At 38.2% G+C, this 24,572-nt stretch overlaps 2 protein-coding genes across 2 annotated transcripts in view; one reads left to right on the forward strand and one right to left on the reverse strand.

Annotated features, from left to right (window-relative positions):
* The window catches only part of DDX21 (DExD-box helicase 21), an 835,772-nt gene extending 819,999 nt beyond the window's left edge, over window positions 1-15,773 (reverse strand). Inside the window, exon 1 of the mRNA XM_044055776.1 lies at window positions 15,607-15,773. Coding sequence (XP_043911711.1) covers window positions 15,607-15,699 — 93 coding nt within the window. The 5' untranslated portion in view covers window positions 15,700-15,773. The remainder of the gene's footprint in view (window positions 1-15,606) is intronic.
* Window positions 15,774-15,910: 137 nt separating this feature from the next.
* On the forward strand, window positions 15,911-23,574 carry LOC122788870. The gene is made up of 2 exons (XM_044055775.1): window positions 15,911-16,126; window positions 21,981-23,574. Exon 2 carries the CDS (start codon window positions 22,127-22,129, stop codon window positions 22,736-22,738), a length of 612 nt encoding a protein of 203 aa, XP_043911710.1. The 5' UTR covers window positions 15,911-16,126; window positions 21,981-22,126; the 3' UTR covers window positions 22,739-23,574.
* The last annotated feature ends 998 nt before the right edge of the window (window positions 23,575-24,572 follow it).

Below are 24,572 nucleotides of genomic sequence, written 5' to 3' on the forward strand. Positions count from 1 at the left end.
TAATACAGACATGGTGATTAAAGCAGATGTACAGAGAAGATTCTAAAGTAGCTGCAAAACATAACAAAACTACAGCAAGAATAAACCCAAGCCACTGGTGAGACTACCAATCACTACAAGAAACAATGCAACTGTTAGCCACCCTTGGCCAATCAGAAGAAACAATGCAACTGTTAGCCACTCTCACAAATAGATAGATAAATAAAAATATTACAATAAGAAAAGCATATCTAGAGAAAACCTCATTTCAACAACACCTTTTCAACTGGAAAAAATATATATTACTGACAAGAGTGTCTTTAAGATGCACATTTAGCATGTTTTTTCCCCCTCACTATGCTGTACCATGTAGCCCCTCCTTGATAAGCTGTTTCACCCCCTCATACCTGTGGAATTTGCTCCTTCCGACTGGGACCCCAACATCACTTTTTAGAACGAGGAGATCTTTACAACAAGCACACATGCCTGAGCGACGCACAAAAATGGATCTTTATCATATTCCTGAATTACAAGTAAAGGTACACATCAGCTGATGCTATTCCCGATGTCACAAGGATTTTTTTTCTTTTTGCACGGTTGAGTATGAAAAAAAAAAAATTTAGGATGGATTTTTCGTTAAGTACGTGCTAGCAAAAGTAAATAACCCTAAGAACCTTGCTTCAAATTGTATAGCATACTCTTTTAAGGTCTTGGCACCAAGAGTCATGAAAAGAAACCACACACACTTCTGTTGAGCGCTCATTACTTGTTAGATACAACGCTGCTGGCAAAGTAACACAGAAAAAATAAATCCACAATAATTGGTCCATGATTTTCATCAATTGTGGCTATTCCTCTTCAGGTTTTAACTACACAGAAAGCCTGAATTCCATTAGAAAACATAACCTTTAGCTCACTGGGTGCTACTACCAACTTGAGATCTCAAGAAAAGGTCTTCAAGGCAGCAACACAGCTCCACATTCACTTTCAATAACCTGAGAAAAATGACGACAAAGTTACAGTCGGACAGGCAAGAAATTCCTTAAGCTTCTCAAACACCAAAAAACTGTCTTACAAAGATACCCGGCATAAAACTTCCCCCAGCATGATCACCACCACCAAAGAAAACACACAAACATGACAGGCCAAGACCAAGAACAACACAAAACAACCGCTAGTCTTTCTGTATTATGACTCAGGTCAGCTATAACTGGTCAGCTATAACTGCTTAACTACTGTCATTTTGGATACAGTGCTCACAGGTACAAAGAAAACCTACCACTGATACAACTACACAAGTCCAGAAAATGCACAGCTGATGTAGGACAGTAATGTGGCAACTACCTCACTCTTCTGCCACTGAATGCCAAGGTGTCTGTGCCATGGTGTCTAGCAGCTTTTTTCTGGAGAATCAACCATGACTAAAACATAGCCCTGCATTCACAACTTTAAATGCACTGAAACAACGCAACCACGATATCACTATTGGAATACACAATGTAGTAAGATACCAGACTCTCAACTGCCAAAGCGGTTTCTGTACTCCCACAGCTGCTTCACAGACCCTACAGTGGGCAAAAGGACAAAAAGGGATACATACAGCTACACTTTAAATCAAGCCACAAGAAAACAGAAACGAGTGCACCAGTTGAGAGAACAGAAACGAGTGCACCAGTTGAGAGATACTGCCCACCAAATGTCCTCAGTGGTGCCAGAATTCTCACAAGAAGATGTCTTACTTTACACTCACAGCCTTGATTTCAGAAAATAAAAAGATGGGGGGGGGGGGGCAGCAGGAGGTCACTCCTCCAAATGGAAGCAGCTGCAAATCTGGGGACAGATCTGTCAAGTCAGGAATGGACTAAGGGAGTCACAGACAATCACCCCTGGATCTGCAAACTACCAATGACAAACCTCCCACTAAAATCACCTGCCTGCTTTGGTAGCGATTCCTCCACCCCAAGAAAGGATGCAATAGGATAGGAATGGCGTTCAAACCCAGCAACTCAGTTTAGGAGTGTTTGTTTTGTTGAAACCCAGAAAAACAGAGTGACAATGTCCACAAGTACTCCAAGTTTAAGCAAACAGGCAAATTAAAAATGACAATGCATTGTGTAATAAAAAAATATATTACACATTTCCAGGTGTTAGGGGATTAGAGAGGATGTCAAATTTCAAGGGTCTGTCTTGTGCAATACCTTAACTGCCTGTGAACATCCATACAGTATAAAATGTAGTTACACAAATAGAATATTTAGGAAAGTGAACATGCAAATGAACAGCTTAATACAAATTAGTTCCAATGGCCACTTTCAGCTCAAACAAAAGGATCAGTTACAAGAGAAACTAGACAGCAAATGAAAACTTGTACAAAGCACACAATTCCAAAATCCTACCTGCTGAAATGACAGCCACAACTGACAGTTTTTCCAAGGAGTACTTAAATTCAGGTACAGCTGCTAGTTCAAAGGGAACCCGAGTTAGCTTATCCAAAACAAAAGTATCAAACAGGCAAGAGGTCATATAACAAATGCACAACAGAAAAGTTGAGATCAAGAAGGCTTTGGACACTTACCAGCAAGACAGACAATGAAGCAAAATAAAGGGTTTAGCCCCTTGGCATCAGCTCAAAAAGAACAGCAGGTCCATTATTCCCAGTCTGTCTTCCTAAAAACTTTGGACTAATTGACAACTACTGGAAGTATAGAAGTGAAAGTCTGTGCGATATCCGCTTATTGAATGGGGAAAAATCCTTCATGGGATTCAGGAACATTAGCTTCAACTATTGGAGAAGCCAAAGAATAGGGAAACAAACCTGCCAGGGCCAGTAAGGAGCTACAAGGATGACTTCTGCCTCGATAAGATTTTTCTTTGTGAATGAACATTATCAAAAGAAATATTGCCAATATTCATCCACCACAACAGGTGTCAATTGGAAGCACGAGAAATGCATATATGGTGTTCCAGCTTATTTGCATTTTCTGTTCAATGAACCTGAAAAATCCACTAAAGAACTCTACATACTACCTGGCTACAGAAGTCATTGGAAAGGCTGCTGCCATGAGACCCACAACACTTTTAGACGTGGCTTATGTAACTGCAGGAGACTGAATCAATGGCATGCAGCTATCTTTGTGAGGGAGTTCTGCAATGGGTGTTTTTTACATGGCTGTTATGGACATCTGCTGGTAGCGAGTGCAACATTTTATAAGGCTTCACTGGAAGTGGAAGGATTGTTGTCAGGTCTAGCTAGGAGTTACACAGTTTAAAAGGTCAACTGCAGAAGCTATGAAGTGTTCTTAACTGGCAATCAGTGACTGATGTGGAAAGTGTGTAATCACAAGGATCCTGAACATGAGAAAGGAGCTGAAAAGACAGCACTCCTGTATAAATCAACAAGCTGGCACACGTTAGGGTCATACAGTGTTTTTTTTAGGACTTACGAAAAAAGAAGGATGGAGCAGAAGACGTGGTCAGAGAGGGCTTGTAGGTAATCAAAATTCCTCCTGGAGATGAAGCCAAGAACAGTTAGACCGCATTCTAGTTGAATTTGCAGAATATTTCTGCCAATGGCAGAAGTGTGTACAGGGGCGTGAAAGTGCAATATGTTCCTGCAGCCCAAGCACAGCAGAGTTAATTTTAATGTTATTGAAATGCAAAAAATTTTATGCTGGGATCAAGAGCGACACCTAAATATTTAAAGGAAAGGATGTATTCACTTGTTTGTCTGTTAGAAAGGGAGATATGTTATTGAGCCTTGAAGTGTTCCAGAGAGGATCACTTTTTTGAAGCATTAAATGTTAGTTGTTTTTCAGATAAAAGTGCGACTGCATAACAAGTTAAGAATAACTTGAAAGTTACACGACAGACGTACGTTTAAGAAAAAAAATCAAAGAAAACAAGACTGTTGACATTAATGTATTTGGTTGCAAAGCATGAAGTCCAGGAGAGAGGACGAACAGCTCCAGAGCAAAGAACTCAGCACTAAGATACCAATTAAGATTTTAAATAATAAGAATGGAACATTTCACACCAGAACTCCTGTTACCAGGGTAACTCGAGAACAACTGAACAGGAGAGGAAAAAGGGAATGGGTAACTATGGATAGTGATACTGGTGAATTCCTTAGTGAAGTCATTGAAGGAAATGAAGAGAGAAAGTTACTTGGTATGGTGGGACCAGTAAGATCACCAATGTTATCAAAACAGTCTTGTTTTGGAGAAAAACACGATTTGCTGCTGGGAAGACAACTGTTTTGGCTAACCTCTGTGGCATAAAGTATATGAAATAGTCTATAGTGGACTGCAGCCGTTTCCAGGCTTTTCAGACAACGTTCCTAACTTGAAAAAGCAAATGAGCTTATGTGACATCCATGAAACCTACATTTTTAAGGGGTGCTCATGTGACATCCATGACACCTACATTTTTAAGTTTTTTTTTCCAATGGTTAATGAGATCCTAAAGAAGGAAATATTTTACTTGTTCAGTGTTTGTTGACCAGGTTAGTCCCACTAGACTGGACACCTATTTTAAGTGGAGACCTGAAGTGCAATTTATACTATGAAGTGAAATTTGGCAAAGACATCAGGAAAATCCCCCTACTCTTTTTCGATAGCTCAAGTCGATGCAAAAGATCCCATAGCACCTACCACCATACTCAAGCAGTTGAGAACTTGGTTTAAAGTAAAAAAAGACTGAACGGCAAATAAGACTGTGCGTAAATTTAATGACAAAACCAACAAAATGAACTTTAAGTGCTTTTCGTTTGTTAGAATAACTATACTTCTGAAGAAGTTTGTTTTCAATGAACTAGTTCTTAAACAGACCGATACATAAAGGATCTACGAGCATCAATATGCAATAACCCACTGTAAGTTACATAATGCTTTGGCTAAACATGTACTTAGTAATGCTACTCACAAATTTAAATACTTAGATAATTTCACTCAGGACTACAGAAGTGGGCCGAGTTCTTTTAGGTTAGAAGAATTAGACGTACTTTGGCAGCTGAAATTAAACGCCTTCAACTACCCTGGCTTAAACGAAGCATGCTCTATTATGAGCATTTTGAAACTCAAAAACCTTCAAAATAGTATATTTGGGAAATATACTATTAATTTTTATTTTTAGATTGTATTTGTTTTGTTATCTAGTCCAATTTGTACGTACATAAGTTTTTTATAAGTTTATGGCATACATTTCCAGGTTAGGTTTTATTATGTTTACATTTTTATATAGAGTGTTTTCTTTAAAATTGTTTTTTAATTGAACTAACATAATTGTTTAATTACTAATTTGGATGCTAGTTTCCCGCACTTTTTATGTATTGGTCTATTTAAGAGCTAGTTCATAGAATAACTGTACTTCTGAAGAAGTTTGTTTTCAAACAAACAAAAAGCGCTTTAATTCATTTTGCTGGTTTTGTGTCATTAAATTTACGCACAGTCTTATTTGCCGTTCAGTCTTTTTTTGTGTTCTTGTTCTAAGTTTGTCGTACCCAATTAGTTCATTGGTTTTTATGGCATCTGACTTTTCGGCATCTCAGACTTTACTTACGCAAGCTGATAACACCAGTAATGAAGAAGAACAGTTTCCCGTTATTGTGGGGGATTCTGGAGCAGCGCTCACTAACAACATGCTATCAGTCCTGTCTAAAAAGATTGAGTCGATTTGTTTGAGGCTCGACCAATGGGACAAAACCTTTTGTGCTTCCAGTAGTTTGGTTTCGGCCAATGTGTTAACCACTGATAAGAGAGTGCAGGGACCTGGCACTACTTCGAGTCTTCAGCATGAGACTCCGCTACCATTAAACGTTCCGGATAGCCTAACGCGTAAGCAACTAAGTGAGAAGGAGGTTGTTGATGACGAACTCCGAATGGTGAGACTTACACCACCGCCAGCACAGAGACCGGCGGATACAGCCTTGTTATCGGATGATTCTGTTTTGAACTTACCCGTTAACTCGTCTAATCAGCCACTGCACACATATGGGATAAATCTACAGAGTCAGAACAATGAAGGAAATAATCAACAAATTTGCCATCAGCTTGGGATATCCGATTTTCGACATGACACAGAGGGTAAACCATGCTCTTTAACAGCATGGATGGATAACTCCTTCAGTTTTGGTGCGGAACGTCTTTCAAACGCAGACAATTTACAACAAATTAAAGGTAACAATAACGTCAACCCTGATATAGTCACCAACGATGTTGTTGGATAATTTCTTATTGAAATTTAAAAAAATGCAACTAGAAATAGCATACTTTAAAGAATGTTTACAGGTTACACCTAAAGGTTTACGTAGGGCTCAATATCAGACAGGGTTAGTAAAAGATTCAGCTTTTCATTTAGAGCTGATTCAACTATTTGACAAGCAGGGCTTTGAACTGTTGGAATTAATGATTAAACATTACTCCCTGCTTGTCAATAGTATTTCTGAATCAATCAATGACCTTGACAATAAAGTTTTAAATGACTGTCAGTTTGAGAGATATAAATTTGAATACAGTAGAACTTTCTCAAGTATAAATCAACATATGGACAAATTGAGAAATAATAAAATTAAAAAGTTAGAGCGCGATTGTATTGCATATAGACAGGGTACAGCGTACCCACCACCACCCTTGGCGCAAACTTGGCAACCAAGTCAACAACATATGAACAGTAACAGTACTGCTTCATCATACACAGACAATTTAAATAGCACAATTTCGACCAGTTACCAAGTTTGCTAAATCAACAGACCACTCGGATGGATGAATTGGACAATTTTGGTCCTTCAAATGTAACTGAAACTGGTCAATTTGAGGTAAGAAGAAGCGAGATTCTACAGAATGCCTCTCGTATTAATTATAACTACAACAACAGGCACTATAATCAACATGGCCAACAACAATCATACAAGGACTATAACCAGAATGGTCAACATCAACAGGATTTTCAGAGGGACAATCCTTCAAGAGCCAGGCCAAAACAGCAAAAGACTTGGAAATTGTCCAGGTGATCGGACACGTACAATACGGGCAGGAGAAACATCTCTGGAAGAACCCTTGGTTGATTTAACACCAACTTCACCCACGGTTTCTTCCTCCTTCTCGGACAATAATAATATTTTTGTGATAACATTATGTTTGAATCTCTGAATACAACCTCTGAGACTATTGATTTTTACCAACAACATACTAAGAATCCTAGGGTGATTCTCAATAATGATAATGATTTTAAAGTGTTCAATTTCTCCGAAAGTGAAATTTCCCCAGACCTTGTCAACTTTTTGGCCAAAGGTTATATGTATGTTCCATGGCATCACATGGACATTGCTAAGTCCATTTTAGAACTTAAAACCTTCACAAGGAAACTTAATTTTCGTTTACTTTTTATGAATGCACCAGATACTTGTTTAGACAAAGTTTACCGTACTTCTAGCACTTTTAACCCTCCCCTCCATCCATCCACTTCTTCAAATATTCGAGCAGGTGTGTGAATTAGATTTTAGGAACCTTGCTAATAGTAAATCTCATCACATGAATAATGAGTATGAGGTTGAAAGAGATTTTTTGAAATATATACAATCTCAGGATGTGCGGGTATGCAAGCCCGACAAAGGAGGTGGATTGGTAATATTTGGCAAACTTAATTATGTTGAACACATGCTTACATTGTTGAACAATGATACCTACCAGGTTAGTTCTAGATCTGAAGTAAATAAGGCATATAGTCTGATAAAAAACTGTTTCAATGACTTATATATAGAAGGGCGTACAGATCAAGCTGCCTTCAATTATATGACCACGCTCTTTCCTAGATTTCCATCTTTATTTGGAATTCCTAAAATCCACAAAGACCTTAATAATCCTCCTATGAGACCCCTCATTGATGGACGAGGGTCTCCAACTTATGCATGTGCTAAAGTAGTGGATTCTATGTTACAAAAATACGTCATTTTGGAGGCGCAAATTTTCAAGGACTTCTGGTCATTTATAGCAAAAATGAATGAAGTTGAATACAATGACGACTGTAACTTCTTAACAATTGATGTTAAGGATCTCTACACATGCATCCCTCGTGACATTAGTTTGGAATGGGTGGCAAATACCATGAAGAAACATGGAGCACCAACTAGAGACATAGCATTAGTCATAGAATTCTTAGACCTTATCCTTACTAATAACTACTTTCTTTGACAATAAATTTTACATACAAAAGGTAGGATTAGCAATGGGCTCCCCATGTGGGGCAAGTGTGGCTAATTTAGTCATGGCCCACTGGGAGTCCAATTTAGTTTTTTCCAAAGATTCTGGGATAGATAGTATTATTTACTACACCAGATTTTTGGACGACATATTCATTTTATTAAAAGGAGATGAATTTACAGCAAGTAACTTGGTAAACAAGTTTGACACTTCAGAGTTTTTACGTTTTACACACACCTTTAGTACTGATGCAATTTCCTACTTGGACATTTGGATCATTAAGAACAAAGTAGATAGGAATTTTGTAGCACAAATATATAGAAAGGCTACATACTCTAATTCTTTTCTCCATTTCTCAAGCTGCCACCCTTTTCATCATAAAAGATCAGTTGTTAAGGGACAATTAGTGAGGGCATCCAGGATATCCAGCCTAGATGTGGACTTTGACAAAGAATGTTCCTTTTTGAAACAGATGTTTTTACATCGTGGTTACCCAGAACCTTTATTAAATTCATTGATAGATGAAGTTTCATTTAAAAGAAAAGAGAGTGTTGGTTTAAACCAATTCTTAGTTGTAAACCACGGGCATGTGGTGGATCTTCGACACTTAGTACCCCACCAGAAACTTCAACGCAGTTTCGTAAACACTTACAACTCCCAAAGTAAATTTATTGTCAACATAACAAAGAATTGGGATTTGTTTAAATCTAATCATGTAGTTTTTGAACAATTTAGTTATAAACCATCTATAGTTTTCAGAAGGGGTAAGAATTTGAAAAACATACTGGAGAAACATAACAGCATAGTTCCTAAAATAACAGGAACATTTAAATGTGAGAGCTGTAATTATTGTAGGTTCATTGATAGAATACAATAAATGGGCGTACATACAAAATGAAAGCCAAATACAATTGCAATTCTAAGTTCATAGTTCATTGTTTATTTAGCTAAGTGTACAGGGTGTTATGCATTCTACGTGGGTAAAACAGAGAGGAGATTCCGCAAAAGGATCTATGAGCATCAATATGCAATAACCCACTGTAAGTTACATAATGCCTTGGCTAAACATGTACTTAGTAATGCTATTCACAAATTTAAATACTTAGTGATTGATAATTTCACTCAGGACTGCAGAGGTGGACCGAGGTTAGAAGAATTAGAGTTACTTTGGCAGCTGAAATTAAACGCCTTCAACTACCCTGGCTTAAACGAAGCATGCTCTATTATGAGCATTGTGAAAATCAAAAACCTTCAAAGATAGTATATTTGGGTTTCATTTTACTATTTTATTTTGAGAATATATTTGTTTTGTTATCTAGTACTAATTTGTACGTACATAAGTTTTTTATAAGTTTATGGCATACATTTCCGGGTTAGGTTTTATTATGTTTACATTTTTATAGAGTGTTTTCTTTAAAATTGGTTTTTAATTGAACTAACAATTGTTTAATTACTAATTTGGATGCTAGTTTCCCGCACTTTTTATGTGTTGGCCTATTTAAGAGCTAGTTCATAGAATAACTGTACTTCTGAAGAAGTTTGTTTTCAAACAAACGAAAAGCGCTTAAAGTTCATTTTGTTGGTTTTGTGTCATTAAATTTACGCACAGTCTTATTTGCCGTTCAGTCTTTTTTTGTGTTCTTGTTCTAAGTTTGTCGTGCCTAATTAGTTCATCAACTTGGTTTAATGTCTCATTAAAAAAATAATACCCTCAGAGCTACAGCTACCATAAAATGAGAAGATTAAGAACCCAGCCACTGAAACACAAGGCAACAGACGATTCAGTACAGGGGCTGCTCCTCATCACCTCCCTTGTTTGTATCAAGGTAGCAGCTAGACCCACCACATGAACAAAGAGACCAAAGCAAAAATGCAACAAACACTGCATACAGCCACATAAAATTAAGATCAGGTGCAGTTCTAGAAATGGACATAGTATGACATATGGGATACAAAAGCAAGACCTGAAAGTTATGCAGCTGAGAAAAAGGACTCCAAAACTGACATATCCAAGTGCAGGTCATAAAACAGACAGCAACATGCAGACAATGATCATCACAAAGAGAAAGCAGTATATGGATCAGTGTTGCAATAAGGGCAAACAGAAGAAGATCTAGCATCTTCAAATGATTAGAAAACTCCAAGAGAACTGCATGAGGGAGAAATGACAAGCTGGTTTTAAGTAGAACCAGCCAGAAGCTAAGGAAGCACTCTATCATAAAAGTACTACACAAAACAAATGTTCTGCACAAGTATGAGAGACAGAGATGAAGCAGTTGAACTCCACAAGGCTGACAGCAAGCCAGCCTCTGCATGGGCAGCTACAGAAAACTCACTAGCAAGCTGATAAGACTGCATTCAAAACTAATATTCTGCACTACAGACATTTAGTTTCAGTGTTGATACCTGTGTCCACTAGAGCCTACACAGCCTAAGGCACTGCAACGAGTTACTACACGTTAAGAAAAGCTGCTCACCTCTCAGGATATTTTTGAATAGGAGGTGCTTACCTCTGTTCAATCCAATCATGTAAGAAGCGACACACAATTTTCTCCTCCCTTATAAATACACCTCTTCACCCTTCCACGCTGCTGCATTTCCGACACATTATTACCTGATCTCATATACATTTATGTCTATGCAACATTACCTCTACTGTTAATTGTCATAAATGCTACTTATAGGTTATTTTATTTTGTTGTACAACTGTCCTTAATGTGAACTATACTTGTACTGTTTTTACTGCTTGCATGTGTACTTTATAGTAGAATACTGTTTTCTGTTGCCAACATGCCCAGGTTGTCCCTGAAACGGCTCTTTGGACCAGAACACCTACCTGGTCAACAAGTGCAAAAGGACACTGGTCCCAATTCATAAAAAACTATAATATTCAATACAGCAAAGTTTACTGCACCTTACTGTGCTAATGATGGAGCTGGAGCTTTCTTAATTCAGCATGACTATACCATACAGTGAAAAAATGAGTTCCACCTTGCTGTTCGCAAAGGCAGAACACATTAACGAACACTCCACTATGCTACAGGTGGTCTATTCACACAACATAAAACAAAGGAGATGCACAGTGCTGGGGCTAACCACACATTATTTTTACAACATTCATGCTGGACTGTGAAAAAAGTGTACACACCCCTGTTAAAATTCCAGGTTCTTGTGATACGAGACCACAATAAAATAATTTCAAAACTTTTCCCACCTTTAATGTGACCTATAACCTGTACAATTCAATTGAAAAACAAAATTGTGCACACCCTTGAATTCATACTTAGATGACGTATCTTTTGATATAATTACAGCATTCAGTTTTCTTGGGTAGGAGTCTATCAGCACGACACATCTTGACTTGGCAATATTTGCCCATTCTTCCTTGCAAAAGCACTCCAAATCTGTCAAATTGCGAGGGCAAAGCCCTCTTCAGGTCACCCCACATATTTCCTATTGGATTTAGGTCTGGGCTCTGGGTGTGCCATTCCAAAACTTTAATTTTCTTCTGGCGAATCATTCTTTTGTTGATTTGGATGCATGTTTGGGGTCACCGTCGTGTTGAAAGGTGAAATTTCTTGTTCAGCTTTCTAGCAGACGCTTGAAGATTTTGGGCCAAAAGTGACTGGTATTTGGAACTGCTCATAATTCCCTCCACCTTGACTAAAGCCCCAGTTCCAGCTGAAGAAAAGCAACCCCAAAGCACGATACTGCCACCACCATGCTTCACCATCGGGATGGTATTCTTTTGGTGATGGGAAGTGTTGTTGTTCCAACAAACGTACCTTCTGGAATTGTGACCAGAAAGTTCAACCACAGCCTCATCAGACCATAACACAACACATTTTCCCACTTGCTTTTGGAAGACAATGTATTGTTTTACAAATTCTGTGTAAGAAAAGGCTTCCGTCTTGCAACCCTACCACATAGCCCAGACATATGGAGAACACGGGAGACTTGTCACATGTAGTACACAACCAGTACTTGCCAGAAATTCATGCAGTTCCTTCAGTGTTGCTGTGGGTCTCTTGGCAGCCTTCCCGACTAGTTTTCGTATTGTCTTTTCATCAATTTTGGAAGGACGTCCAGTTCTTTGCAATGTCACTGTTGTGCCATATTTTTTCCACTATTTGATGACAGTCTTCACTGTGTTCCATGGTACATCTAATGCTGTGGAAAGTTTTTTGTACCCTTTTCTTGACTGACCTTTCAACAATGAGATGCCTTTGATGCTTTGCAAGCTCTCAGTGAACCATGGCTTTTGCTGTAGCAGGCGACTGAGTAAAGGTCAGGAAAATCCTACTAGGACAGCTAAGCTTTATTTGGGGTTAATCAGAGTCTTTTTAATTGATGGCAGGTGTATACCCAAGACGGAATGTTGTAATTAAATCAAAAGGTGCTTCAACAAAGTATTAGTTTAAGCGTGTGCACACTTATGCAACCAGCTTATTGTACGTTTTTTTTATTTTTGATATTTATTTCCCTAACAAAGTTTTGAAATGATTTATTGTGGTCGAATTTTTTTATATCACAAAAACCTGGCATTTTAGCAGGGGTGTATAGATCCACTGTATATCCTATTCCATTAATCTTCACACCCCTATTTATTGTCAGGGGTGTCATAATGAACAAGTTACTTATACTATGGGAAAATCTCTCCAGGGTATCTGGGAACTTACCATACTCTATTTTTAATAACTGCAGATGGATATTTTACATCCGGAGCTACCATCCACTCACGGCCTCAATTTAAAGCTTCGTCTGATGGATGGCACACTCAAGGATATTAAAACAAAAAAAAAAAAACATAGAATCACAATATCCAGTAAACTGTGGAATAAAGTTCCTAAAATTTTAAAATAGACCCACAAGAAGGCATTTAAAATTATCCTTAAGTAAACATCAACAAATGCAATGGAACTATCAGTGCAGTGTTTGACTTCGTCACTTACCACTGGTTATGGAATGTTGTATTCAAGGCACACAATTATGTACCAACTTGAAAGTTATCCACAATGCTTAAATAACACAAATGTAAATATGTAGCTGTCAAGTCTCCAGAGTTTGCAGGCCTATACTTGTGTACTAGTTGCACCGTTCAGATGTTTACTTGACAATTCAGTTAAAATTATCAAGTGCAGACCTAAGCACACACAGAGTTACATTTTTCTCTGCTGACATCACCTGATTATATACACACACAATCCTCTTCATCATGTTATCAATTATCTTTTACAGTCAATGCTGTCGATTATCTTTGCATACATCATGTACATTACAGGCTCAGGTCACCACATGCACGGAATAACAAATGTTATCGTATAACTACTCCCAGACAAAGTCTGAAAAGGCTCATGTGGATCAGTGTCCTTCCTTGGTTTACAAACGCACAGAAAAAAATCTCAACACTATTTCTGGTTATCAGCTTTAAGTGTTGCAACATTTCTGGATATTGAAAATTAATACCATCCAAGTGTAATCTTGGAGTAAAAGAAGTGTGAATGATTTTACAATGAATGAAGATGGATGCAACTTTTAATGTTGGTTTAAATATGAAACATGGGTCGTAAGAAACTAACAGCTGTAGACCTGAAAAGTGTTTCCCACATCTAAGCATTTTATTTCATTTTTAACCCTGTATTAAAATGAGGATGTTTTCTGAGAATCATACACATTCCTGGCCTATGGACTACGGTGACTAAAGCATAACTATGGGGAAGGGCTAGTTTGGAGTTGCTGGACAAAGCAAAGCCTGCTGGTTGCATATCTGCATCTTCTAAGTTCAGACAGGGACAGTAAGAGATAGTCTGGATGCCAACTTGGCTCCACAAGCAACTATGTCAATTCCTGCAGCCCATAAACTACATAATTCCGTGAGTGGCAGTGTGACTCCACTGTGGCTGTTGCTTACCAATGATACCTTAAGGGACTTTACATGTGCATACATCTGTTGCTGTGTTAAGAACATAGACTAATCTCAAGCTTAAAAGAAAGTGGAACCTAAGTGAGGAGGCAGTGGTACAATGCAGGCCTTGCACTAAAGAACATAGACTAATCTCAAACTTAAAAGAAAGTGGAACCTAAGTGAGGAGGCAGTGGTACAATGCAGGCCTTGCACTACAACTATGGTGCGATCTGCTCATGTTTGGGACAGTTTGCAGCATCTTGACTAGTTACCTGCTCATGTTTGGGACAGTTTGCAGCATCTTGACTAGTTACCTGCACTTATGAAAGCAATGTGAATGAAAACTGTGCCTGTACTCCTGTGCTACTCTGTCTGAAGCATTTCTAAATGAATTATCAACATTGTTGTACACTATCAATATAAACAGTGTACACTGCTCTCAGTATTAACACTAGTGTGAGAAAATACCTTTGCTGGAAAAGTCCTAGTCCTCTTTCAGCAATACAATAGTGCACACAAAGGTTTAAGGTGTTTGCACATGAGCTACTAAAAACGTTGTTTAATCAAAGTCCATAAGGAGAGCAAACATAAAACATGCACAGTGACCTACACTGAACTACTGATCATCCCAGTCAGCAAATATAAAATGTCACTAGAACATAAAGTCAAAATAAACCAAAGAAATATAAATATCTATATGTATGTGTGTGCATGTAATAAGACAGATACATATCACCTGCATTTAAGACTATTTTTGAACGCAATTTTTACTCAGGCAAGCTATGTAAATTTAAACAGTCATTCACTGTACCTCTGTACACTTGTTTTCCATTACTAGAACTATTACTCAGTTAGTTCTTAAGAGTGAGAAGGCTCCAGTAGCAGCCCACTGTGAAACTGTATTTGAAGGAAATGCAGTGTATAACTACTGCTACAGTGATGCAAAACAATACATAATTTCGGTTAGATATAAATAACAATGCGAACATGTCTTACAATAGTAAAAGATATACATAAATAACAACATGAGCAAATCTTGTCTAAACAACACCAGCTGTCAAGCAACTGGTACAGTTTAAGTATTAGAGTCCAGCTTGTGTGACGTTAACGAACTTGACAACACAAGCACGAGTACAATGCACACACATCAGTGGACTAAGTGTTGCTATAAACAAAACATTTAATTTTAAAAAGTTATGTTTTAAAACTTAATTAGGCAGCGAGGAGCACCGTCTCCTCCCACAACTGTTATCTGTTGCAACTAAATTCTGAAGTCTGGAAAAAGTCAACTAGTGTGTAAAAACTCGTTAGAACACCTGTCAATACTGACAATAGCAACTACAGTATCTGAAGTAAACGATCTTACAAACTTAACAAAACCTACCAATCAATTATCTAAGAAATGCCCCAAATAAGCAAGCATGCACCACCACTTCCGACTATCTCAGGGCCCCAGTGTTTACGTGTAGCAGCCTGGCACAAATCCGACGTCCGCCCTAAAACGAACATCATGCCACTAACTCTCACCTTATGCTTCTTGTGCTCGGTCTCAGAGTACTCTGCTGCGCTTCCGTTCTCCATATCTTCTTGATCGCTGAGACTGAGAAGCTTTCCAGGCATGTTATTATAACGCGAAGCCCTCAAACCCAGGTAAACACGATGCCTCCACTTGGGTGGAAAAAGTGGAAAAGGAAGACGACCCTGACGTCACTTCCACAACACTGCTATGTTCCCAGCACGCGTGTATTTACCGCTACACCTATTAGCAGTGGATTGTGGGTTTCGTAGTTCATCAGTTCGTACTTTCACTTGTAAATAAAAAAAATGACTTGGTGACATAAGCCCGTTTTCAAGCACAACTCTAGCCACTGTTATATTTGCTAATAAACGCGAAATGGGACTAAAAAGCTATGAATTCATTTAACAACTTAAATCAACAAAAAGGTTATTTTCGGAAGTACTACCCCTCCGTCTCTTCGGGCAAGTCCAGGCAGAGCTTTTTTTTGGCTGACGTTTGATGGTTCAGTGTTGGGTTGGTGTGACTTAGGTGTGTAATATGCTGAAAATGTGGTTTATTAACAAGTTGTTAACGCGGAGCATCCTTTTTCATTAAAGGCTCGGGGAAAGGTTCCATAAATGCAGCCAAGATAAATATATCGCTAAAAGATAATTTAATAGAAAAAATAATGTTAACATACGTACTGATTTTCATTCATTCATATCTTTGATTATCCCGCAACAGTGTGTAGTTGTGTGTGTAATAATTTATAAATATATAACGTCGTGCAAGAAATAATGTATTCATGTTTTGCTCACCGGGAAAGACTAGTTGGAAACTGCCCTTTTTTCAGTGATGCCAAGGGAGAAAAGCGCCGTATAGATAAATCAGAATGCATTTATCTTTCAGAATTTTTGCATTCTATGTACATTTTAAGATATTAAGGTAGAGTACACATTTGTGTGTATCAGTACAATATACTAATGCGATAAGGCTCCTTAATGCTCTTGATGTAGGGGATTACGATCGGGTCGCCGATCATAACCTCGAAACAAGGATGCCAAGAAACTGACCTCAGTAGTTCGACAGCCTGGTGAATCACCAGACTTGGGATCCATGTTGAGGAAAGGTAATATTCAGTTATGATTAGTAACGCGATCATGATTCTTTGTAGTGCATGCTTACAGACTGTAAGTTACACACTAAAGTGGAAAACAACGTTTGCCGTCTTTAAAAGCCGTAAAGTATTCGGTGTCAGGCAGTGTAATGCTGTCTCACACTAATACTTGCCTTTCATATCACTCGTGCCCAGGTTTTTGCAGAATGTCCTGAATATTGTTTCATATTTTTTGGTCTTTTTTAATAAAATATGTGTTTTTGGACAAGCCACTGAGGAATGAAGTCTCTAAATAATAGCATACATTTGAGTTTCACAGTAGGTATCTTAGCTCTCAACCTTTCATCTCCAAAATGAGGATTACTTAATTTATTTTTTTATTTTATTTATTTAACATTTGTTGACCGGGAAAGTCCGACTAGGTTCCACAGATCCTGTTTTCAGTGGAGGCCCGGGGAGAAATGCTCCAGAAGCATGTCTTTAGAATGTGGTTGGAAACCGGAGTACCCGGAGGAAACCCACGCGAGCTCAGGGAGAACATGCAAACTCTGCACAGAAGGCACCCCAGCCAAGAATCGAACCAGAGAACCTCTTGCTGTGAGGCGACAGCATTAACCGCTGCACCACTGCACCGCCCAAAGCAACTTAAGCAATAACCGATGACATGGTGTGGTATATTGAAGATTTACCCACAGATGGCATGGTTTAATCACGAGGGTGAAGCCCGAGTGGCCAAACAAAGACAACCATGGGTAAATCCAGCATTACCCACACCCAGAAGTGGGTTATTGCTATTATACAATGACATTATTTAAGAAAAAAATACTTAACTTTTCTTAAATAATGGCATTGTATAATGCCCTCATGCTGCCCTTCCGCAGCTGTCAGGTATTCTGCGACAGTTGTGATGTACTGTGCATACGTATGCTTACACAGTACATCAGAGCTGTGTGTGGAAGCAACGGAGAAAGGAAGATCTCCGTTGCTTTTTAAAAGGTGTCTCACTATGTTAAAAGAGTTTAACATAGTGAGATAGCTTTAAAAAAAGCAACGGAGATATTCCTTTCTCCATTGCTTTTTTTAAAATACAGACAGGACAACGGAAGAGCTCCATTGCTTTTTTTTTTAAGATACCTCGCCATGTTAAACCCCCCCCAAAAAAAAGACTTATACTAATGGAAAACGTTCGGGCGACCGGACCTTTTTCCATTAGTATAAGTCTGATTTACAATGGGCGCGCTGACCAATCAGCGTGCACGTTTTGGAATATTAATGGGGGGGTCATTCTGTAATAGTTCTTAACAATGTGGAACAAATGGGCAAAATGGCACACTATTGACTGCAGCTTGGAAGCTCCTATGATCCTTAAAATATGCTGATTTTACTTACAAAACGATCTTTTAATTAATTAAAATGATTCAGTTCTATTTACCAGGGATATCAGTTAAAAAATTCCTAACACTGAATGTGTGATAGACCCTTTCAATGTGGAACTTCGAGGTACATGAAACTTAAGACTCCAAATGAGATATGTTTCTCATAATGAGATACACTTGAGAGGTATGGTCTCTTATCCAGCTAGTTTCTAAGTTTATATATGTGTGTGTGTGTGTGTGTGTGTGTGTGTGTGTGTGTGTATATATATATATATATATATATATATATATATATATATAAAACTTAAAGCAGTGTTATAAATGAAAATACCAAAGAAATATTTATAAAAAATTACATTTCAACAAAAATAATTCCCCCACCATTTTTGCCGTAACCAGTGTATCAATCTAACTAAAGGTGCTACTGCTCAGCGCTAGGAGTCTCAACAAGAAGCTCCACTCCTTGGAAGCTCTCCTTACCCTGGAGAGTGTTGACATCTGTGTAGTTACTGAGACGTGGTTTAAAGTCATTTTAGGCACCCTGACAGTACAAGGCTATAATGCCTTCCATATATTTAGACCAGCTACAATACAAGAAGGAGGAAGAGGTGGAGGTGTATCTACATAAACAGTAAGCTCACATCAAGATTGGCCAAACAATATGGCATGCTTGAGCTACTCCATGTCCAGCTAATGTTAGGTCCTTGTCTATGAGCCAGGATAACCACACCACATACTTGAATGTACTGGAGTAACGTGCAATTCAACCCAGCAATATATCCATGGGTGATTTTTAACTGTCCCACCATAAACTGTGACACATCCACAACCACTAACATGCAGGCTCAATGATTCTTGGATTTTTTCAGTGCAAACACCCTGGAACAACTAGTCAGCACATCTACTAGGAGTGTAAATATCCTGGATCTGGTACTCACAAATATAATATATATATACCTCCTATTAAGTGATGGTATAGCTTAATTCCAAGCCCCCAAACTCAGAGAACACAGAGGCCTATGCAGAAGTGTTTACAGAAATTCTGTTCAAGCATGAAAATAACTGCACAGAAACTGTAGTACCAAGCAGTAAATAAAATTAGGACAAACTCAGAAAACAAGCCCCCTTAGTGGACCCCCAGTATAAATAGGTTGCATAAAAAAAAAGAAAGAAAATCCTGTCCAAAAATTAGAAGAGCTGTTCCCAAAAGACAAAAAAAAACCCTCCCTCATCACTCTCAGTGAGCAATTCAGAGGACTAATCAAGTCCACTGAAGCCAACATTGAGGCAAAAATAGCCTTCCAGGCTCAAGATAAACATAAGGCATTTTTACAGTTGTGTATACAACCTCAAAGGGAACATAAAACAGTGTGTTGAACTAATAATAAGTGGAACAGGAAGATGTAGCCAATTTGCTGGCCGATAAATTTAGCTCCAAATTCATCCACTATCACCCCAGTTTCCCCGTAGGAAATAGATTCTACCATTTCTTCCTCAACTATCACTAAACAACAGGTCTTCACTGCACTCTTCCAGAGCTAAAAACACTGCATTAATGGGTCCTGATAATATCCGAGGATGCCTCCTAAACAGCTTGAAACATGTCCTGTCAGTCTGAGTAGAATCCCTTTTCAATCAGAGCCTCTGTGCTGGCTTTGTCCCTAGAGAATGGAGGACTGCAACATTCATCCCTCTTCACAAAGGCAGACCATCAACAAACTCAGGGAACTTCAGACCCATAAGTTTGACTAGTCTTATATGAAAGCCACAGAAAAATTATCATGGGCCTGATAAACAAAGTCATAGGAAATCTTCAAACACTGGACCCATCCCATTTCAGTTTTGTTAAGCACAGGTCATGCCTACTAAATTTGGTGGACTTCTTTTAGAAGGTCACTAGAGCCATGGATAACGGCAAAACGGTACATACTGACTAACCTGCCTGGTAAAGGCATTTGAGACAATACCTCACTCAGATATAATAGACCACCTCCCAAACTGAGGCATAAATCTCTATGTCATCCTATGAATAACCAAATGGCTCACAGATAGGGCATATGCAGTTAGAGTAGATGAATCCACCTCCAGCAAGAGGCCTGTTACTAGTGGTGTCCCACAGGGCTCAGTATTGGGACCTCTCCTGTCTGGAATATACTTCTCTAAAGCCAAGGCAAATATAGAGGTCATTTGGCTGACCAAATTTGCTGATGACTGCAAGTTGGGTGCAATTGTTGAATCCTCCAAAGATGTATATACCCTTCAGGAGGGTCAGACATGGACAAATAGCTGGTGCCAGGACCATGATCTAAAACTCATTGCAAAAAAAAAAAACAACACATAATTATACCCTTTGGGAAGGCAATCACCTCTGCAAAATGCAGTCTTGATAACACTCCCCTAAGAGCAGACCCAATGGTAAGGGACTTGGGAACTCAGGTAGACAGTATCCTGAACTTTAGTCACCATGTGTCCATGGTAGTGAGAAAATCCCTGGCTTATCACCTGTAGTCCTAATGGACAGGGGCAGTTCGTAGATGCCTTAAGGAGCAGGCATATACCATAGATATTCTAGCCCATGGGCATTGATATCTGATAAAATCAGAGTATGAATGATTAGGTTTAAAAAGGCTCTAGGGTGAGAAGCCTAGTAACCTTCTACTATCCTATCAGCTTATCCAAAATTAAAGATCAGTTTCATATTTTGTTATGTAACAATTCCTATAATCTTGCAATATACAAAAGCCAGAGTACATTAAACATAAATAATTTCCTCACACTTGTTGCTGTAACCATTGTATTAGCTTACCCAAAATTAATTATCAATTCCATTTTTAGTTTATAGCAATTCATATAATTTTGCAACATACAAAAGCCATAGTACATTAAAAACAATTCTCATAGGCTTCTATAAGATTAGATGTCATTGTCGGACATTTTAAGCCTAGCCAACTTATCTTCTAACAGTGAGAATTAAACCTTATACTTTGTGTCTGTGAAGGAAGCACCTTAAACATTATACCAACCCCTTCCCTCTTGAAATATACTACCAAGAAGGCCTGAAGGGATTGAGTAAAGTGATAAACATGTTTTGACAGTCCATATGGTGATTAAACTCTATGTATAAAGATAATTATGAATGGCACAGTAGGATATGCTTGTTTAGTGGCAAAGTAGTCCTGAAGAAATAAAACCTGCATAGCAGAAAGTGGGTCTGATCCATCAACTTCTGGGTTATGGCCCTAGCATGCATCCCCTGAACCACTCTTCTATCATATTTATCCCCTCATTTCTTTTGAAACATCATCACAATTCTGACATATCAAAAATGTTCATGTGTAATAGGTCATTAAACATATATTAAATATTTAATAACTTCTGCCCAAAAAAGTTGCATTTTAGGACATGTAATAAATACATATTCCATGGTTTCTTCAATTTTGCAGAAATAACACAATTTGACTGTTTTTGGGCTTTACGTTTCATCTGACTTTTTACCTGCAATTTACCTATCATAAATTTGCACAGAAAATCTTGCACTTCTACAATATGTTTAAAACTAGCATACCTTTCTTGTATGCTAGTTTTGTTAAAGATTATTTAAGTGTTCCCATGGTCTTTCATAATAAAAAGTATTAATTCTAAACATGTACTATGCTTTTGCCTAAGAATATACTCAAAATGTTCATATTTCATTGTCTAATTTGTTGCACATATTCTTTCATAATATAAGTTTCTGTCCTTCTCTTTTTCTGTCATAAAACTTCCCATGCTTCCTTGCATTTCCCCATTAATATACATCCTGTGATGTTACTATCTTTATTATTTATTCTGGTCAAAATATAATGTAACTGTAATGATGACAGCTATACAGTAGGATTAAGCAAACCTAACCTCATATTTCTTCTTACAGTAAACTACATTTCACAACTTGTAAGCCCAACACAGCTCAACGAGTCAGGAACCACGATAGTACTGCAGTTAATTTCTTTTATTAAAAAACCATGCACCAACGATGACACTATTACCCGTGAAGAAGTGGATAAACTGCACTCCGAGATGGCTATAATCAAGGGAGAACTAACTCGCCTAATCGAATTATTCACACCCAAACCGGGCTCTTTAATAACTCAAAACCCGCCTACAACAACGGATGTACCAGCGCTGTCTCGTTCCTCTATTGGCCAAGCGAGTGAGGAGGATATCCCGAATGGGCAAAGGAGGAGTTCGTCACCATTTCTGCTCACCTGCACGCCGAGGAAAGATACGCGTACTCAAGTAAACAACAATTCAGCTTCTTTCAACTTTATTCCAGCTTCCCGAAATAATGAGGAGGATATCTACCTTATTTCAGGGGCTAAACCGAAAAGGCAACCGCCGGAAAAGACATATGGCGCAAAAATTAAATCCAGCGCCCACATTAATTCCAAAACTTCAGGTACTGTTCATTACAAGCCCGCTAAGGGCCCCTATGACAACTTATCGCATTACAATGTAGAAAAATTGTTAAAAATGCCATTTGACTTTGACAATAGCAATAATGCGAACAGTAAGGGGCAAGTGACTCATGATTATTACAACTCTTTAAAGCAAATGATATTTGGTTTTGGGAATAAGTTGACCAAAATAAAGCATTGCAAGTTGAAAATATGTATTTACGGCGATGCTTGAATTGCCATGTAGTCCCTATGGGACTCCGTTTCTTCAAAAGACCTATGGGTATAGAGATGAATGCTTCTAATGTAAAAAAATGCAATGACATGTTTAATGCTTTTGGGGAACAGTTTATGCAGTTTATTATAGATAACAATGATGAAAAATTGACTGTTTTAATTTCTGAAGTAGAAAACATGGATAATGCAATACGAGATGACAAGCTATTTCCACAATGGGAAAAGTTATTTTATAAACAGTATGATTATGCGGAAAATGCAAGTAAGAGTATGTTTACTAAAAAATGCAAAAAGCTAGAGCGTGATATGCAGCAATATGAACAAGGGGTAGCATTTAGGTGGAACAACAAGGATAGAGTGAGACCGAGGGAAACATACAAGGGAGATAGTAGAGATATACCTCAGAAAGATGTACCACAATATTGCAATGAAGAGGTTTTTTTAGAAGACGAAGAGCAAAACAAGTGGTATACAGTACATCGGAAGGGGAGGGGGGTCCCCAGGTGGAACAAGCACAGATAACACAGATTTTAGACAATGCCATTGTACACAATAACACAGCCCCAAGTGACTATGCATACAAGGACAATATAGACAATGGACTAGGTCCTCATATTATAATTGATGAGGGAGATGTCAAGATTTATAATTATAGCACCTATGAAGTACCACTAGAACTGGCGCAAGTATTCTCAAAAGGCATGAAGTTCATACCTGACAAATCACTGGATTTGGTGGATGTTTTGGTTGAAGTAAAGTTATTCCTAAGAAAAATAAATCTAGGGATATTTATTTTATTTATTTATTTGAAGTTTGTTTACCAGGATAATCCATTGGACCGAATGAGCCCATTTTCAATGGAGTCCTGGGGAGAAAAGCTCCAAAGATACAATGTCAAAAAACAAAATGTCAAAAATACAAATAAGAATAAAGTCAATTATAATAAGTAGAAAATAACATCTAATTTAAAGTAAAATATAATAGGTAGAACATAACATCTACTGATTAAGTAACACAGTAGTATATGTAAGCAAGAGATAGTATTAAGAAAAACAGGAAATGCAACAGAACTGCAATACAAGAACAACAAATAAGTTTACAATTTTAATTTCTATATTCAATAGTAAATGTAAGGAAAGAAAGTATTAGTTAAGAATATTAGTTAGTAGGTATGTGCAGATAGCAGTTACATAAGTGGTTGGCTATAGTAGGAGTGTTCCTATAGAAGGGAAGGGATTATAGAATAAGGAGTGTGAAGTAGCTGGAGGAATTTATGTAGGGTGGGTACAGGAGCATTCCCAGTGAGAAGATAGGTGTGAATGGAGGAGAGATTTGAAGATAGGAAGGCTGCTGGTAGTAATGGATATGTGATGGGAGGGAGTTCCAGAGGCGGGCCAGGGCAAAGGAAAGTAAGAGTTTGCCTGCTGGACGGTTAGGTTTATGGAGTTCAAGTAGGTTCTGAGTGTTGGTTCTAAGGGGTCTATTAGGATGGTGTATGGTGAAGGCTGAGGAGAGAGAGGGGCAAAGTGAGGGCTTAAAGATGAGCTTATGAGCTTGAGTTAGTTGAGTGTAAGAAAGATAGTTTGGGAGCTCTAGCCAATTCAGTTTGTGGAGGGCAGTACAGTGGTGAGAGGAGGATCTATGGCCAGAGGCTTAATTTAGCGATTTTGTTGTAGCAGGAAGAAAGTTTTGTTTTGGTAGAGGATTTAAGGTTGGTTAGTAGTGGGGCACCATATAGTAGAGAGGGGATGAGGTATGTGGTAGATAGGAGGAATCTGGTAGAAGGGGAGAGGAAGCGTGAGTGCCGGTAGAACATACCAAGTTTTTGATGT

Source organism: Protopterus annectens, chromosome 14.part0 (genome assembly GCF_019279795.1).
Source record: "Protopterus annectens isolate FY-2018-M chromosome 14.part0, PAN1.0, whole genome shotgun sequence".
Taxonomy (NCBI): Eukaryota; Metazoa; Chordata; order Ceratodontiformes; family Protopteridae; genus Protopterus; species Protopterus annectens.

Coding starts and splice junctions, on each gene's coding strand:
- LOC122788870 (XM_044055775.1), top strand. CDS start 22,127: ATGGCTATAATCAAGGGAGAACTAACTCGCCTAATCGAATTATTCACA.